The sequence below is a fragment of the Oncorhynchus clarkii genome, chromosome 1 (genome assembly GCF_045791955.1).
Source record: "Oncorhynchus clarkii lewisi isolate Uvic-CL-2024 chromosome 1, UVic_Ocla_1.0, whole genome shotgun sequence".
Taxonomy (NCBI): domain Eukaryota; kingdom Metazoa; phylum Chordata; class Actinopteri; order Salmoniformes; family Salmonidae; genus Oncorhynchus; species Oncorhynchus clarkii.
This window is the reverse complement of record NC_092147.1, coordinates 40,056,062-40,074,671: the sequence shown is the minus strand read 5'-3', so window position 1 is coordinate 40,074,671 and position 18,610 is coordinate 40,056,062. Positions and strand designations below refer to the sequence as shown.

The window sequence follows — 18,610 nt, the reverse complement described above, 5'->3', positions numbered from 1 at the left end:
TTTATCATTGTTCGCTTTTGTCAATGGGATAAATCTAATGTATTGGAATATTAGGCCATTTTTTATCAAGATGCAAGGCCAACAAATTGTAAAAATGAGGAAGTAAAAAGGAAAATATATGCGTTTAAAAGCTCAGCTGAGGCTGAAATTCAGCACTACTGAGTGGACAGTGCTGCTATAGAATTCTACAGTACCATTCGTGGACAGCGAGACTTTGTGCAGCCACATAGTAATAAACTGTTTAAACCATTATTTTTCATATTTACCACTATAAAACATATGTACCACTGCATTTTAAACAAAGAATGGTTCAATTAGCGTTATGTAGGAGAACCCCACCCAAAACGTTACTTTTGTTGCATGTAGGAGAGCTAATGTCTCATTCAAGGAAGTTGAGCACCCCCCCTCCCTGTAATTTGTAGCCTGCTTGAAAGGATTGGATAGCTGTATCAAGGAAAGTTGGCACTACTTCCAATTTAGGCATGATCTTATTTGCAGGCTAGGTGCGCCCACTGCTGTATTGGCTAAACACACACATTTTAGATTAGTGAATGGAGGGGTAGGAGCTAGAGGAGGCTACTAAAATGTATCTCTGCAGTGCCGACTAGCCAAACAAATAGGAACCACAACTGAGTAGCTTAGTTCTCATTCACGTCGTCAAAATTGTAATGACAAACGAGCAAAACAATAGATCTGATGAAAAAGGCTGATTTATTATAAAATGATATTGAAATACAAAGTTCAATTCCACCTTCAGCACATTGACAGGAAACGCAAGTGGAAATCCCTTAAATTGTAGAAGGATCAGTCTGAAATCCCTCAGCCTTAACTCCTGTATCCAACAGTCAACGCGTGGAATGAATGAAAGGTTGATGAAATATTGAGGTGAAAACTGGAAAGGCGATTTATGAAGGAGACAAATCCTGAACAAAATAAATATCCATGTGATGTTAAAGGTGTAGCCTACACACCAATGTTTTGTGGCACAGTGCACTCCACTTTTAAAGAATCCACTGATTAATAGTGAAATCCTTTGATAGAGCACTATATTAAAAATATGAATACATTGTATTTCTAATAGCTATAACATTAGGCAACGCCTTAAATGTATTAAAAAATGTATAATGCTAAAATAGCCTAGTTATTTTTTTTGCCAGTAGTACAATACACTGTGTAGACAAAACATTAAGGACACCTTCCTAATATTGAGTTGCGCACCCCCCTTTGCCCTAAAAACAACCTCGTAGGGGCATGGACACTACAAGGTGTCGAAAGTGCTCTACAGGGATGCAGGCCCATGTTGACTCTAATGCTTCCCACAGGTGTGTCAAGTTGGCTGGATGTCCTTTGCATTTCTTGACAAACCGGTACACCTTGCACCTACAACCATACCCTGTTCAAAGGCACTTAAAACAGGTCTTGCCCATTCACCCTGAGTGGCACACATACACTATCCAAGTCTCAATTGTCTCAAGGCTTAAAAAAATACTTATTTAACCCGTCTCCTCCCCTTCCTCTACATTGATTGAAGTGGATTTAACAGGTGACATCAATAAGGGATCATAGCCTGACCAGGTGAAAGCTATGTCAAGGAAAGAGCAGGTGTCCTTAATGTATTGTACACGCAGTGTATGTGGACTACAATCTGGTAGGATCAAAAAGGAATATGTTACTGTAGTTCAGGCTATCGTGTTGGAATAAGGCAGCTTGATCCTACCAGATTGTAGTCCACATACACTGTGTGTACAATAGTGAAAGAACAAAAGAAAGCAACAGAAAGGGCAGTGACAGAGCTCTGTGATTCAGCACAGCATCAGTGAAAACATGAATTCCATACCATTAAAGGGTAAACGCATCCTAAAACTACTGTCATTGAAAAACATGAGTACATTACTCGCACCAGAGAGAACTCTCAGAAGAAACATTTTAATGGAACATGTCCCCTTTAGAGAATTTCCCTGGTGGATGAAAAGAAAATCCCTCCGGAATGAGAAAAAAAAATCCCCATCACATCAGGAACAGGGAGTTTGAGATTCAAATCATATACTTAACAGCAGAAGGGAAAAATGAAAACAATTTCCACAAGCATAAACATATAGCCAGGAACATTGACTTCCTGAGCAGAGTGTTTAGTCCCCCGTAGCCCTGGCAGGCAGCATTAAAATCCCAGAGTGCCACAGTAATTCTCAGGGGGAGAGTGATGAGTGTTGTTGTGGGAGAGGGCACCAAAGCTGGGCTGCTGGGCCCCAGAAGCAGAGTCAGTAATCTCAGAAACAGAATCAATCAGAGAGATTGAGTGGAGCCATCAACTCCCCGCCATTACCGACGCTTTTTGCAACAAGGCGCTGCCTCGGTTGTTGGAACAGCCCGGTGCTGGCTTCTTCAATCTGAACCCCGCCACAGCCCAGGGATCACGGTGGTAAACCCCCCTGTGCAGGCCCAGTACCAACTCCCCCCATGAGATCCTCTTTATTTTCTGTCAGAGGTGCCGGGCTAGTCATTGATCACGGATTGTCTGACTGCCAGGTGACGTTCAAGTTTTCAACAAACACAGCAATGAACATGAACAGCGCCTAAACATGGTATATGTTCACGGCATGTTTCTTCAACGGTGGCCGAGAGATGGAACAAATATTACGCAATAAAATAGGCTTAGTGTTTTCTTGGTTGGCTTCCATCTACAGTAAATACAACATTCAGTCAGTCATTTCATATTTCAACAGTTTGAGGCACTGGTTTATATTACAGACAAAGATGGGTGAGGTGGCCCCTGCACTGCTGAACAGAAAACCCCTTATTTAATCTCGCCCTCAGTGGCCAGGCCATATAATATGGGAGTGGTCCATAGACACTCGTGAATCAGAGTGTCGAGCCCCTAATGAAAAGTGAATACACACGACATTGTTGGATTGCTCCATAGCCCTCCAGACTATAAGCGGATCAGACACGACATGCACGATACCCAAAATGCACCGTCTTCCACCACTCCTCAATCAGACTTGTCCTTTTTCTTGCCCCCTCCAATAGGAACTTTACTGGCTACTGCTGAGCCTACTGCAGAAACGCCTCCTGCTACAGCACACACCCCTCCTTTCACCAGCCCCACCCCGATGCCTGGTACAGCGGCCACTGAGGTCACAGCGGTCTTGGTCAAGTCGAAGCTCTTCCCTCCTATCCAGGCAACCCCACCTACAGTGGCTCCCACGGCACCTTTAGTGACACTGAAGAGGCCGCCGGTCACTCTGGAGAACATGCCTGGCTGGGGCGCGGGGTGATCCTTGTTGCTGTCTGATGAGAGACAATAGGGTTTTAGTGTTGAGAGAAGTTAAGCAGAGGAACACCAAGTAACTTCCCAACTTATGGTAAATGTTCTCTGTTCCATACAGCACAGAATGATGAATAGGCTACTACATGAAAGTTTGTGTCAAACCATGACTTCTGCTTAGAATTGGCCATTATGACCACATTATACAGTAGTAGCCCCAGTAGAAAGGCAAAACTAAAAATAGTAATGACGGCCCTCAATAGCCCTCATTGCTTTGAATGACAAAATAATCAGTGTGTGGTGGGCTAGACAGAAACTGTAGAACCACTAACAGTGTAGAAGATGGAACGGTAATGCCACCTAGTGGTACACAAATACAAACGTTTCAGACAGAGATCCTTCCGACTTCTAATTTGTGAGGAAATTAAAATCTGACGCTGATGATGTGGACGTCGATTAAGGCAGCCCCCGCACCTCTCTGATTCAGAGGGGTTAGGGTAAAGGCGGAAGACACATTTTGGTTGAATGCAATCAGTTGTGCAACTGACTAAGTATCCCCTTTACGTTACTGAGTGTCAGTGTACAATTTTTATCAATGTCCATTTAATGTTCATCAGCATGTGAGTGGCCACTAAGGAGACTGAACTGACCTGCTGGAGGCTCATCTTTGAGGTATGATGGGACTTTATCCTGCTGCTCACGTTGACTCATCTTCCCTCTAGGCAGGAGGGAAAACAGGTAAAGTCAACCAATTCCTCAATATTATCTCTTCAGAATTCCCAAATGAGGCACCAGTCTCTGGCAGTTAGTGGCTAGTTCTTGAAAAACAAGATGGAGAATGATTGCTCATAGGCCTAACCATCATCTGTTTTCCCCCTGGCTGTCTCAGCTATGTTCAACTCAACAAGATAAAAAAAATTAAAGAACATTTAAAAATATTGATTTCACTCAAGCACTGCTGTTGTTTTGCCTTTATCTGACAGACTGCACCACCTGCAAAGTAGGCTCAACAAAAACCTTTCAAGACCAGAGCGGCAAGTCATAACTGCACCAGTTATGACTTGCCGCGGCAATGTAACATCCATGGCGTAGGAAAAGTTTTTGTAAAACATGGGCTACATCGGCTCAACTTTCATCAAGATGTTATATTGTTTATAATAGGTTTCTCTTTCCATTGTCAGTATCCTCTCACGTTTAGCGGCATGATATCCATAACTGTTGTGATGGATATTGGTGCATCATCTATTTCGCCAATATTTAGAAGTCCACTTTTTGGGGTATACTGTCTCCAAGGGGCACTACTATACACAGACAAAAAGGTGTGATTTTGATATGATACTAATGCAAAGACATGTCCGTCTTTATTCTTAGTAGAAAAGTCTTGAACAGTCAACATGACCATTATATGCTTGCGGAGGGCCTTTGAACATTCTCATAAGCCTAATTACAATGTTGAAATGCATGTGCTGCTCAATAGCCCAGCTACGTGCATGTAGCCTATTATAGGCCTATGTGGCAGTAAAAAAATCACAAACTGAACTTCACACTACAGTAGCCAGCTGATCTGACCAGCTTGCCTACAGATACACTATGGTCGGACAACCTTCCTGTGTAGATAAATAAAACAATGCAGAGCAGGTGTGAGACATGGCTTGGAAAATGTACCTCAATCTAGTGATGGGAAATGGGGTGTACTCAGAACTGTCCCAATTTCCCAACTTTTACACTGAGAATACTGAACAACTGCTAGTTAAGTAAACTGCCTTTTTCATCTTCATGCTAGCTAGCAGTAGCCATTATGGAATGACATGTCACACTGAACAACAAAGGAGCTGATTGGCTGACAATGCCATTCCAAAATTGCTGCTGCAGCTTCTGCTATCTAGCATGAGGACTAAATAGTTTTTTCCAGAAATTAGCAATCTTCTCTGTGTAACAGTTGGGATAATGGGCCAATTCGGAGTACAACGCATTTCTCATCCGTGGGTTAAGGTACGCTTTCCGAGCCATATCTCGTGCCGGCTCCACTTTGTTTTGGGGTGCTTTCGTAAATTCACCCTGGCTACTCCAATTTCAGAGCACTTTCATCTGAGTGTACCAGAGTGCAGAATAACTGACGAATTTACGAACCCTCAACACCCATTGAATATGGCCGGTGTCAGTAAACGTCGGCAAATAAAGCGCAATTAAATTGTTGCAAACAGTAGTTAGTCATCAACACTCTGGATAACATGAAAACAGCCTAACCAGCTCCGCTAAGGCGAGTAAAATGGTCAGAGTGAGGTGTTCTCTAATTTGAGTCAGGAAGTAGCTAGCCAATGTTAGCTTGGGTGCTTGATTGATGTGAGGTTAGAGCGCTCAGATAGGCCAGAATTTACAAACAGTCTGACAACGCCCTGAATTAATAACCCCTCTCTAGCACTCCAGGTTAAATTTGAGAAGCACTTCACTACACCCGCAATAACATCTGGTAAATGTGTGTATGTGACCCATAAAATTTGATTTAATTTACAAACACTTAATCTACACAGGAAGGCTGTACTACCATAGTGCTTGCTTAGCTGTAAGCAAGTGGGTTGAATATTCTGGTTAACACTACAGTAAACTATGCTAGTCTACCTTAGTCTATAAGCAAACTTTGCTCTCCATGTCCCCGCATTGCACACGCACAGATACATCATTGTGTAAAAGCTTTCATTAGACTATCCTTAGGCAAAGTACTAGAATGGAGGTACTAGAATGAAAATTAGAAATGGACGTGCTGGCTAAAGTATATTCATTTCACAATAAAAGGGTTTGTCAATTGTATTCAGTAAGCGACAATCGAAAACAGTTTATATGGCCACCCAGTAGGCATATAACGTTAGATAGCCATGCGGTCATTAATCTAGATTCAGTAGACCCAATTTGTGGAAAATCAATTGATATGGCTCTTGAAGTTGACGGTGTGGAGCTGGAGTTAATTTAGTTATATTAGCTAAATATCAAACTTGTAGTACTAACGTTAGCTAACTAGTTAAAATGGCTGTGCCCATGAAAAACATACAAAAGATGTTCATTTTAAAATTGTTCGAGTTGTCTAACGTTTACCGAGTGACGACGTGGCAACAGGCTACCAGTCCAACTGAGTTGACGTTTGGCAACTAGCTGTGTAGCTAGGATAGCAACCACTAGCATAGACTGTTAGCTAAATTAGCTACATGTTTTAGCAAAATATGCTCCCTCATTCACTTCGATTTTAAACTCCACTTGCTACGCGAAACACTTTTCTTTATGAGTGCAAGAGCGAAAAACAACAACCAACTTTTAGCTAGCTAAATCACTCATCTTGACTGAAGCTACATGGCTAGCTAACGTTAGCTAGTTACTAGATAATTAGAACACTAGTTAGCTAACTAACGTTAATTTGTTAGTTGGAGATGACTTAATGTAGTGTAGAATGCCTTTCTATTTGAATTGTGCGATAACACAAAATAGTTGGAGTTTACATAAATCGATATAATTGGTTTAGCTAAATAATATAGCTAGCGTTATGTTAGCCAATTTACAACGTACCTTGCTGTTTGTGTCTGTTATCTCTGACACCGCAGCTACCCAGCTCCCATCAGCAACTTTTCTTTTGAGAGTAACGTTAGCTACAGTAGTCAGGCATTAGCCAGTACACTACAAGCTTTGTTTCCACCCCCAGCCAGAAAGGTCACAATACCTGCATGTATACTGAACAACAACACAAACTAAACATTTTAATGAGTTACAGTTCATAGAAGGAAATCAGTCAATTTAAAATTCATTATGCCCTAATCTATGGATTTCACATGACTGGACAGGGGAACAGCCATACGCCCAACCACTGGGGAGCCAGGCCCAGCCAATCAGAATGCGTTTTTTCCACAGCACCCCTCAGATGATCCCGCAGGTAAAGAAGCCGGATGTGGAGGTCCTGGGGCTGGATTCACAAAACCTTTCTTCTTAACTGCCATTTTTCCTTAACTTTAGAAGTTATTAAGCAAAGTTGCTATTCCTCAATAAAGTTATTGGAAATGTTTTTCCTAAATTTCTTCCTAAAAAAAAAGTTAAGAAGAAATGAGATTCTTGAAAATAATGCGTAAGTAATAATAATTACTTATTGGAAATGTAATTAACTTTAGAATAGCTAAATCCTTGTCTTGAGATAAATGGATACTTTTCTTGCGCCACAGACAGTTGGCTACCGGATATTTAAATACAGCAAGAATACAAATTAAACACGCATTATCTAGCTAGCTAGTAATTAACATATCTGGAATTGTATTCCTCATCATGTCTTCTCTACTTTTGGTGCCCTTAACTTCATGTTGTTATGCAATTATAATATTGACAAAGTTCCAGTGAAACTTTCTACTTTTCATCGGCAGGTTCTCTTGTCATGGTCCTTAATTTATAAACACAATTTTTCTCCACACAGATATTATATATGGAATAATCGGGATATATTGTATAAAAATACCTCTCTGTTTTTAGAATATTGGTTCCGAAATAATATCCTATTGGTGAGCCAACTGGTAAATGCAGAGGGTCTTTTACTCAGTTATAAAGAATTCTTATCACTTTACAAGGTCCCTGTAACACCTAAAGATTTTGCAATTGTTTTAGATGCCATTCCCTCAGGTGTTGCTATGTTATTCAGGAACATGTCAAGACCTGACCCTCAGAGCCTACCTTCTATTGACCCTGTTGACTCATCAGTGGGAAAGATTTGTTTCTCTTTTGGTCCATTCAACAACAGAGCAATACGATCCTTGTTTCAGCAGGATGTTGTATCTATCTATACCTTATGTCATGCCTTATTGGAATGGATTTATTGATTATATATGTTGGAAAAAAGTTTGGATGTTGCCACACATACCTACTTGTTAACAAAATTAAGGAAGTTTCCTTTAAAATTATTCATAAATATTATCCTGCCAACCACTATATGAAGAAGTTTAAGGAAAACATCAACTCAAATTGCTCCTTTTGTAATGACCACCCAGAAACAGTTTTGCATCTTTTTTGGCATTGTATGCATGTAAGAAAACTGTGGCAAGACATCAGTAGGTTTATAATTTAACACATTTATGAAGATTTTACACTATTGTGGAGAGATGTACTGTTTGAATTATTTACATACAATAGAAATAAGCGGAATCATTTTTATGTAATTAATTTCATTATTCTTTTGACCAAATTTCATATACACAAATGTACATTTACAAACAGAAAACCACATTTTCGTACCCTACAAAAAGAAATTGAACTGTATTTTAAGACGGTTAAATGCTCTACTAACAAAAAAGCTGTTAGAATTGTAAGTATATGCATGTCCCTTAAGATCCTTGTGTAATTGTAATGTGATATTGTACCCCCTAGCTCGATTGTCTATTGTTTGTAATCTATGTATGCTTGTGTTCCCTCATGTGCTTTATGTATTGATTTGTTATTAATAAAAATACAATTAAAAAAGCTAGTAATTAACAATAGTGTAATGAAAAGCGGGGAGCAGGTCTCGAACCCTCGACCTTCTAGCCCGAGGTCCGGCGCGCTATCGACTGTGCTGCAAAAGCATGCTCGTGCGGCAGGGTCGATTTCCGCGCATATAGACCCAGGGTCGTTACAATATATTACAATATTCTAGAAGTGTTAAATAGCTAGCGCTATCTCAATTTGCAAATAAGAACTTGGCTAACTTAGCTAATGTTAATGTCATTAGTTATTTTGGCTTTAATGTCTTTACACGTTAGCTAGCTAACTAACTTACCGGTCGTGCAGTCCCTCTTCCACCATCTTTATGATGGACAACACCTTCTCCTCCAGCTGGTCCACATGAATGGTCTCTCAGCACCTTTCTTCTTAGCAGCCTACTTGATGTCGGACCACTTATTTTTTACGGCGTCACTGTCCCTTGCCATACCCCCGACGGCAGAGACAGACTCGGCCACTCGCCCATCCTTTCTTTTTGGTCTCTTCAGTGACCCCGCAGTTATCAATTCTCCCCAACAGCAACCTTTTCCTGGCTGCTATTTCCTCCACCATCACTTCAATCTCTTTTCTTGGTTATCCATTTTTGATTTTGATATAGCTAGTCTGATGGCTATAATGTGTGAAAAATTATGAAATAACCAAAGCCGATCATCCCTGTCACATAGGCTTTTTTTGTATTGGTTTCAAGCACGTCACTAATGTCAATGCCTAAGAGAACTACGAATTCCTAAGAACATTGAGGAATTGCATTTACGAACTATCTTATGAACTTCCTATTTTTTTTCCTTAAGAAACTTCTTGCGTTTTATCGTAAATAAAGTTTCGTGAATCCGGCCCCTGGGCTGCGGTGGTTACATGTGGTCTACGGTTGTGAAGCCGGTTGAATGTTCTGCCACATTCGCTAAAATTACATTGGAGGCAGTTTATGGTAGAGAAATGAACAATCAGTTCTCTGGCAACAGCTGTGTTGGACATTCCTGCAGTCAGTATGTAAATTGTACGCACCCTCAAAACTTGAGACATCTGTGGCATTGTTTTGTGTGACAAAACTGCACGTTGTAGAGTGGCCTTTTGTCCCCAGCACCTGTGTAATTATCATGCTGTTTAATCAGCTACTTGATATGCCACACCTGTCAAATGGAGGGATTATCTTGGCAAAGGAGAAATGCTCACTAACCGGGATGTAAACAAATTTGTGCACAATTGGAGCTGTATTTTTGTGCATATGGAATATTTCTGGGATCTTTTTTCAGCTCATGAAAATTAGGACCAAGACTTTACATAGAAGGCTGGTGTGACCCAGAATCTGGGTTTACAGGAGACGTTGACTATTGCGATCCTTGATTCAACCCTTTTGAAAACCCATATTCTGGTTGACAGTTTACTACATTGTGTCATGACAAGCATTCCGCTACACCATCAAGAGCTGCGAAATGCATATGTGACAAAATTTGACATGCTCTGTCTGGTGGTACAATTTTCCAGCATAGGCCTATTAGCCATACATTTTATTCCTATTTGAGAAAGGTTTGCTTATTTATGTACAGTGCCTTGCGAAAGTATTCGGCCCCCTTGAACTCTGCAACCTTTTGCCACATTTCAGGCTTCAAACATAAAGATATAAAACTGTATTTTTTTAAAGCCGGATTTGGATACAAAAAGATTTCCCAAGCTTTAAACATCCCAAGGAGCACTGTGCAAGCGATAATATTGAAATGGAAGGAGTATCAGACCACTGCAAATCTACCAAGACCTGGCCGTCCCTCTAAACTTTCAGCTCATACAAGGAGAAGACTGATCAGAGATGCAGCCAAGAGGCCCATGATCACTCTGGATGAACTGCAGAGATCTACAGCTGAGGTGGGAGACTCTGTCCATAGGACAACAATCAGTCGTATATTGCACAAATCTGGCCTTTATGGAAGAGTGGCAAGAAGAAAGCCATTTCTTAAAGATATCCATAAAAAGTGTCGTTTAAAGTTTGCCACAAGCCACCTGGGAGACACACCAAACATGTGGAAGAAGGTGCTCTGGTCAGATGAAACCAAAATTGAACTTTTTGGCAACAATGCAAAACGTTATGTTTGGCGTAAAAGCAACACAGCTGAACACACCATCCCCACTGTCAAACATGGTGGTGGCAGCATCATGGTTTGGGCCTGCTTTTCTTCAGCAGGGACAGGGAAGATGGTTAAAATTGATGGGAAGATGGATGGAGCCAAATACAGGACCATTCTGGAAGAAAACCTGATGGAGTCTGCAAAAGACCTGAGACTGGGACGGAGATTTGTCTTCCAACAAGACAATGATCCAAAACATAAAGCAAAATCTACAATGGAATGGTTCAAAAATAAACATATCCAGGTGTTAGAATGGCCAAGTCAAAGTCCAGACCTGAATCCAATCGAGAATCTGTGGAAAGAACTGAAAACTGCTGTTCACAAATGCTCTCCATCCAACCTCACTGAGCTCGAGCTGTTTTGCAAGGAGGAATGGGAAAAAATGTCAGTCTCTCGATGTGCAAAACTGATAGAGACATACCCCAAGCGACTTACAGCTGTAATCGCAGCAAAAGGTGGCGCTACAAAGTATTAACTTAAGGGGGCTGAATAATTGTGCACGCCCAATTTTTCAGTTTTTGATTTGTTAAAAAAGTTTGAAATATCCAATAAATGTCGTTCCACTTCATGATTGTGTCCCACTTGTTGTTGATTCTTCACAAAAAAATACAGTTTTATATCTTTATGTTTGAAGCCTGAAATGTGGCAAAAGGTCGCAAAGTTTAAGGGGGCCGAATACTTTCGCAAGGCACTGTAGCTCTACAAAGAACTGTGAAATGTATCAGTTATATACTGACACTTCAGACAGCACATCTTAAATAATGTTAATCAGTCAAATATTGGACAATGTAACGCCTACTCCATGTACAGGTTGTGTTCCCATTGACAACAATGCTAGATTTACACTAGTCAGATATGAAGTTGATCCTCCCCATTTACAGTTTAGATCCACCATTTGGCTTAAATACAGTCAGGTGCAGTCTGAATGTTACTTGCAGATGTACCAACAATTCTTGTTGCCATGTCAATTGCAAATCCTCTTTGACTATGTAAATTAGCCTACCACCCCCAAAGTTGAGACACCATGCTAGGACCTTATTGCAATTATACACAGCCACACCTGCCAAGTTCCAAACCATCATACATGTATCAATAAAAAAATCCAATGTATAAAAAAAAGCATGAATTCAAATGCTTGGAGTTATTATAATTACACAAGGGGCTGAACAAGTATAAAAATGAATTGGAGGCAAATTTAGTATTCATCTTCCTCCTCACAACCAATACCAGAGTCTACCCCCACCTCCTCATAATCCTTCTCCAGCGCAGCCATGTCCTCTCTGGCCTCAGAGAAATCCCCTCCTCCATGCCTTCACCCACATACCAGTGCACAAAGGCCCGCTTGGCATACATCAGGTCAAACTTGTGGTCCAGACGACTCCAAGCCTCTGCAATAGCTGTGGTGTTACTCAGCATGCACACAGCTCTCTGCACCTTGGCCAGATCATCCCCAGGCACAACAGTAGGCGGCTGGTAGTTGATGCCCACCTTGAATCCTGTGGGACACCAATCCACAAATTGAATGGATTTGCAGGTCTTGATGAGGGCGATGGATGCGTTGACATCTTTGGGCACCACATCACCACGGTACAGCAAGCAGCAAGCCATGTACTTTCCAAGCCTGGGATCACACTTTACCATCTGGTTAGCCGGCTCAAAGCAGGCATTTGATCTCAGGAGTTGCTCGTGATAGGCCCTTTCTGCTGAGATAATGGGAGCAATAGTGACCCGGGGGAAGTGGATACAGGGGTAAGGTATCAGGTTGGTCTGAAACTCTGTCAGGTCCACATTGAGTGCACCATCAAAGCACAGGGAGGCAGTGATTGAGGAGACAATCTGGGCAATGAGGCGATTCAGATAGGTATAAGATGGACGCTCCACACAAAGATTACACTTGCATGTCAAAGATGGCCTCATTATCCACCATGAAAGAGCAATCTGAGTGCTCCAGAGTGGTGTGTGTGGTCAGGATGGAGTTGTAGGTCTCCACAACTGCTGTAGACACCTGGGGCACAGGGTAGACAGAGAACTCCAGTTTGGACGTCTTGTCGTAATCTACAGACATATGCTCCATCAACAGCGAAGCCTGAGCCAGTCCCACCCCCAAAACTATGGAAGATTAGGAAGCCTTGTAGTCCAGTGCATTGGTCTGCCTGAGAAAATTCACACATTAAGCCATTTATCCAAATATCACCATACAGGGACTTGCAATTAGACATTCAGAGCTACTCATCATTTTACACATTATGTCCAATACGGACTCCACAATCTCCTTTCCAAAAGTGTAATGGCCACGTGCATAGTTATTGGCAGCATCCTCTTTGCCACTGATGAGTTGTTCAGGGTGATACAACTGACGGTAGTGTCCGTTCCTTATCTCATCTAGAATAAATGATGTTGACACATTCAGAAAGGCACAAAATAAAACTACACAGCACAAAATTCAAGATATTACATGCCGATGAACACCATGACATTTGATGTTGTGGATCATGCTATTCAAATGCATCTTCCATACCCATAACTGTAGGCTCAAAACTATGAAGACAGCCCTGGGAACATGTTTCCCGCCTCCAGTCTCACTGAAGAAGGTACCAAATGAGGAGTCAGCCAGGGATGCAATTATGGACTCATGTATTCTTCCATCTGGATGGAAACCATGCTCCAGGAAATATAACTCCCAACATGCATTGCCCATCTGGATACCTGCTTGGCCGATGTGTACAGAAATGCACTCCCTCTGTCAACAATAAATAATTGGATGCCATGTCCATATCAGTTACAATTTTCAAATTTGATATACTGCGTGTTGTAGCCCAACTATTGAGGTTCAATTACAGGGAAAGTAGGGCTCATAAAACATTTTTCAGGAGATTACTAAATACTAGTGCAAACATAACTCCAGAGAAAAGCTCAAGAGGTACCATTAGAGAAGGCCATTATATATTTATTTTGTTATGAAACACTTCAGTTTACCATTGTTCAGCAGCTACAAATGGAATGTGATTTCAAGATGGGACACTTGACCAAAAACGGAAACAGTTTAGCAGAGTCAACATTTAAACTACAAGTGCAAACAAAACAAATAATACGTTCTCATGTCAACCTGGTAGTACTACACACTTCAGTCTAACGCATACCACAACAGTACACTCACCTTGCACATTGTTAATGGGCCTGGCTTATAAATTATTTAGCAATCAAGTGTGGGGGTGTGGCTTTCAATTGACATTGATTTAAAGAGGTCATTTTATTTTTTAGCTACCAAATTATATCCAACAATAGAGTGATATCAGGCTGTACCAAAGATGGTGGATAAATTAAGAAAGTTCACTCAGGCCGTTTACCATTGGAAAAAATTGTCAGTTCCTGTCTACTTAGGTGGGTGGCTCTCCCGTAGACACCAATGCGATAGCAGCTTGGTCTGGTCTACTTAGTTAATTGACTTCCATTGAAACAGAAAAATTTGTGAGTGGGATATCTCGCTTCCTCTTCTGTTTCTGGCTGTACTATAGGGTTTTGTCTAGAAGGGATACAGCTTTTGTCAAAATTGACTTTTCGTAACAGGTTTAGGATAACTTACTTTTGTAACAGTATTTTTATTGGAATTTCACAATTTTCACCCATATTAAGAGATACAACAACAGAGACAAAGCACACACAAAAAACACACAAAAAAACAGCACTCACTTACACATGTCTACGCATATATATATATATATATATATATATATATATATATATATACATACATACATACATACATACACTCATGCATATACACATATATACGCGTACGCACACACACATACATACATACCACACACACCCATACATACGTACACCATTTTCCTCTTCCCGCTCGGTGCTTCTCTCACCCCATCCCCATCATTGCATCTCTCAATACATACATTTTAAACAAACTTACGAACAGAAATTACACAAAAAAGCTCAGTTTAAACCAAGAGGTTAGGTTCCACACATGGAACGTACAGTGTAGTTCTGAAATACATAGATCCCCGCCATTCTAAGAGAATTCTTGCAGCATAATAGCTGATACCTCAGGTTCTAGGTAATTTAGATAAGGTTCCCATACTTTGTAGAACTGGTCTGTTTTAGAATGCAATGTACATGTCAGATATTCCAGAGGCACCCATTCAAATAGTATCTTATGCCAATCTTTAATAGAAGGAACCTTATCACTAATCCACTGTAAAAGGATGTTTTTCCTTCGCTGCGAAGGTAAGGATGTTGTAAAGCCTCCTTTTACCCACAGAAGTAACATGCCTACTAGGGAGACCTAACAGTAAAGAAACTGGGTCCAATTCTAGATCAACCCCTAGGATCTTTTCAATTTCTTGCAGAACACCAGACCAGTATCTTTGTATTTTGGTACATGACCATAAAGAATGTGTTAGGATGCCTGTATCAGTTTTGCATTTAAGACACTGAGGAGAAGAGGAAATGGGGCTAAAAGCATGTCTGCGATTTGGGGATATATGCAATCTGTGTATTATTCTTAATTGGATTGCTCTAGTACGATTACATATAGATATTGTTTTTGCATATCTTCAAATGTCCTCCCACATCTCTTCGTCAATAGTAACAGACAATTCTTTCTCCCACACTTGTTTCACCCTCTGTGTGTTGACAGCAGAAAAGGACCTTAAAGTATCATAAAACAGACTTACGGACATTTTCCTTTGTGGGAAAAAAAGCATTCTTTCAATGACAGACACATCAGGGCTACCAATTAAGGTGGTGCTCTTCAGAATATAATGTCTTACTTGTAGGAAGCGGAAAAAGTCCTGCTTTGGGAGTCGATATTTCTCGACCATCTGCTCAAATGACAATAAAATCTTATCAGCAAATAAGTCATTTAGCCTGCGTATGCCCTTATTAAGCCAAAAGTTAAAGCCAGTATCCAGCAATCCTGGACTGAAATCTGGGTTGTTAAGAATTGGGGTAAGAGCAGAGGTTAGTTTGGACCTTCCCAGGAAGCGTTGAACTGACCTCCATACTTTGAGTGTGTTAAGTGTAACGGGATTATTGCAGTGATCTTCTACAGACTTGAAACTTCTAAAAAATATGAGATCCTGTAAGGGATATTTTGAAAGAGAAGTCTCAATGTCTAACCAAATAGAGGAGTCATCATTTGTGATCCAGTCAGAAATATAACAAAGGTGGGCACACCATTGATAGAACCTGATATTGGGCAGGTCCAAGCCGCCCATAGAACTTGGCAGCTGCAATATTGCCATCATATTAAGTCTTGACTTGCGTTTACTCCATATAAAGGAACTTAGCCATCCATTTACATCCTTTATTACCTTATTGGAGAGTAATACTGGGATAATTTGGATTGGGTAAAGTAGTCTAGGTAAAATGTTCATTTTCAAGAGGGATATTCTAGCCAACCAAGAAATCGGGAGAGATTTTAAATAATATTAATTCAATAATATTAATAAGAGATGTAATTGAAGTCTCGGGACTAGAGATGAATATCAGGACATCATCAGCATACAAGCTTATTTTATGGTGAACATCACCAATGAGCAGCCCCTGTATAGCAGGCGTTACTCTGATGGCCTCGGCCAATTTTTTCCATAACGAGTGCAAAGAGGAGAGGGGATAAAGGACAGCCCTGTCTGGTACCTCTGTGTATAGAGAAGCTATTTGACCTTAGCCCATTAGTAAGGACAGCAGCCTGAGGATCATTATATAAAACTTTCACCCATTTTATAAAGTTGTCCCCTAGACCAAATTTATTTTGAGGAAATAATAGGTAAGACCACTCCACACGATCAAATGCTTTCTCAGCATCTAGGGAGAGCACAAGACCATCCATAGCACTTTGTTGGTAGGCTTGAATTACATTAAGAAGCCGCCTGACATTGTTGCATGACTTACGGCCCTTAATGAAGCCAGTTTGGTCTCCTTTCACAATTAGTGGCAGTGAGTCCTCTAATCTTGTGGCTAGAATTTTAGAAAGCAATTTTCTATCCACATTCAGAAGGGAAATTGGTCTGTACGAGGAACAAGACTCTGGACATTTTCCCTTTTTGAGAATAAGTGAAATGTTGGCTTCTCTCAGCGTTTGAGGGAGCTGGTCATTTGAAAATGAGTGGTTAAACATATCACGCAATGGCTCAAGGATCAGGCCATGGAACACTTTATAGAACTCACTACAAAACCCGTCTGGTCCTGGGGCCTTACAATTTTGCAGATTCTTAATTGCGAACATTATCTCTTCCTTGGTAATAGGGGCATTAAGGAGAGACCTCTGTTCTTCGGAGATAGTAGGGAGCTCAATCTTACAAAATAAGTTCTCCATTAATTTGGGTGCATCCTTTGGCAGTTCTGAGGTATAAAGGTTTGTATAAAATTTCTTAAATGAGTCACTTATCAATTTATTTTCATATAAATGATTACCATCAGAATCAGTAACAGTAGCAATTGACTGAGAGTCAGCTCTCTTTTTAGCTAGGTATGCCAAGTACTTTCCTGGCTTATCGCCATGTTCATATAACTTTTGCCTGACAAATCTAATTTTCTTTTCAGCGTCCTGTGTTAGGAGAGAGTCTAACGTTGATCTAATGACTGATATTTCCTTTAATAGGGCAGGAGTGGGAGTTTTAATGTAGTCCTTCTCTTTAGTTCCTAATTCTTAGGAGAAATTACACAGCAGGTTAGGAGAATTAACCGAGCATGTTTGGATAATGAGCTAAAAGGTTAGGAAAGGGTTAGGACTAGCTAAAAATAAACTACTTTTGACATGAATTAGACAAAAGCTGTTTCCCATCCAGACATGGCTGTACTATAGCCCAGGGGTGTTCAAATCTTACCTTACAGGGTCTGGAGCCTGCTGGTTTTCTGTTCTACCTGATCATTAATTGCACCCACCTGGTGTCCCAGGTCTAAATCAGTCCCTGATCAGGTCTAAATCAGTCCCTGATTTAGAGGGGAAAAATGAAAAAAGCAGTGTAAATGGCTTCAAGCGAGGTCTAGATTTGAATTTGTGTGATCTAGCCTATCTATTTAATGATTCATTAATATAAATGCCCTTCTGATCACAGGAGGCTGCTGAGGGGGAACGGCTCATAGTAATGGCCGAAATGGAGTTAATGGAATGTCACCAACACATGGAAACCATGTGTTTGATGTATATGAAACCATTTAGCATATTCCGCTCCAGCCATTTTTACAGCACCACCAACTTCCCGTGCTTCTAATTTTCTTAGGAGCCCCAAATCAAAGCCTAGTCATGGACTAAAAGGCACTTTCAATAGAGGGGTCATTCTACATATAGAGTGCTGGGTAGTGTATTTATTTCACCTTGAGCGCATGAAGAGCACATCTATAAAGAGCACATGTTTTACCATCTCAAGTGATTAAATAAAAATAACTATAAAAGTGACAAGGTTGACTGTAACAGGTTTGACAATTTCATCTTAAATCAGCCAAACTCCCCTTGTAGCAAGGGGAATGGAAGATTGGGAAGGGAAATTTAATACAAGGTTAACAATGTTACTTTTTAACAAATGTTTAAACATGAACAGTTTTACCATATTAAAATAAGAGTTCAGTTCATGTTACAAGGTTGACCTTAAACCGCAGGGACAAGTAAAGTAATCACCAATTGCATAGAAACAAGTGGTTTAAAATGCCATTCATTGAGGACAACCCATTTAATTTAATGAAAACACACCACTGATGAACATTTTAA

The 18,610-nt window shown here is 40.5% G+C and overlaps 1 protein-coding gene and 1 pseudogene across 2 annotated transcripts; both read right to left on the bottom strand.

Annotated features, from left to right (window-relative positions):
- Nucleotides 1–692: 692 nt before the first annotated feature.
- Nucleotides 693–7,059, bottom strand: LOC139407011 (transmembrane protein 263). 2 transcript variants are annotated; one of them, XR_011634052.1, is made up of 4 exons: nucleotides 6,821–7,059; nucleotides 3,916–3,983; nucleotides 1,748–3,288; nucleotides 693–1,645 (listed from the first exon to the last, which is right to left on the bottom strand). XR_011634052.1 is itself a non-coding variant. In XM_071150257.1 (3 exons), exons 2-3 carry the CDS (start codon nucleotides 3,974–3,976, stop codon nucleotides 2,990–2,992), a joined length of 360 nt encoding a protein of 119 aa, XP_071006358.1. In that variant the 5' UTR covers nucleotides 3,977–3,983; nucleotides 6,821–7,026; the 3' UTR covers nucleotides 693–2,989. The 2 variants fall into 2 exon arrangements, 1 of the variants encoding a protein (XP_071006358.1); XM_071150257.1 differs by having other exon boundaries at nucleotides 693–3,288; nucleotides 6,821–7,026.
- A 5,020-nt stretch (nucleotides 7,060–12,079) lies between these two features.
- On the bottom strand, nucleotides 12,080–13,618 carry LOC139416219 (tubulin alpha chain-like; annotated as a pseudogene).
- Between the last annotated feature and the right edge of the window lie 4,992 nt (nucleotides 13,619–18,610).

What these genes read in the sequence shown, in the direction of transcription:
- LOC139407011 (XM_071150257.1), bottom strand. Translation starts at nt 3,976, where the DNA reads ATGAGTCAACGTGAGCAGCAGGATAAAGTCCCATCATACCTCAAAGAT. An exon ending in CAAAGATGAGCCTCCAGCAG is followed by an intron (nt 3,289 to 3,915) that starts GTCAGTTCAGTC and finishes GTCTCTCATCAG; the next exon opens with ACAGCAACAAGGATCACCCC.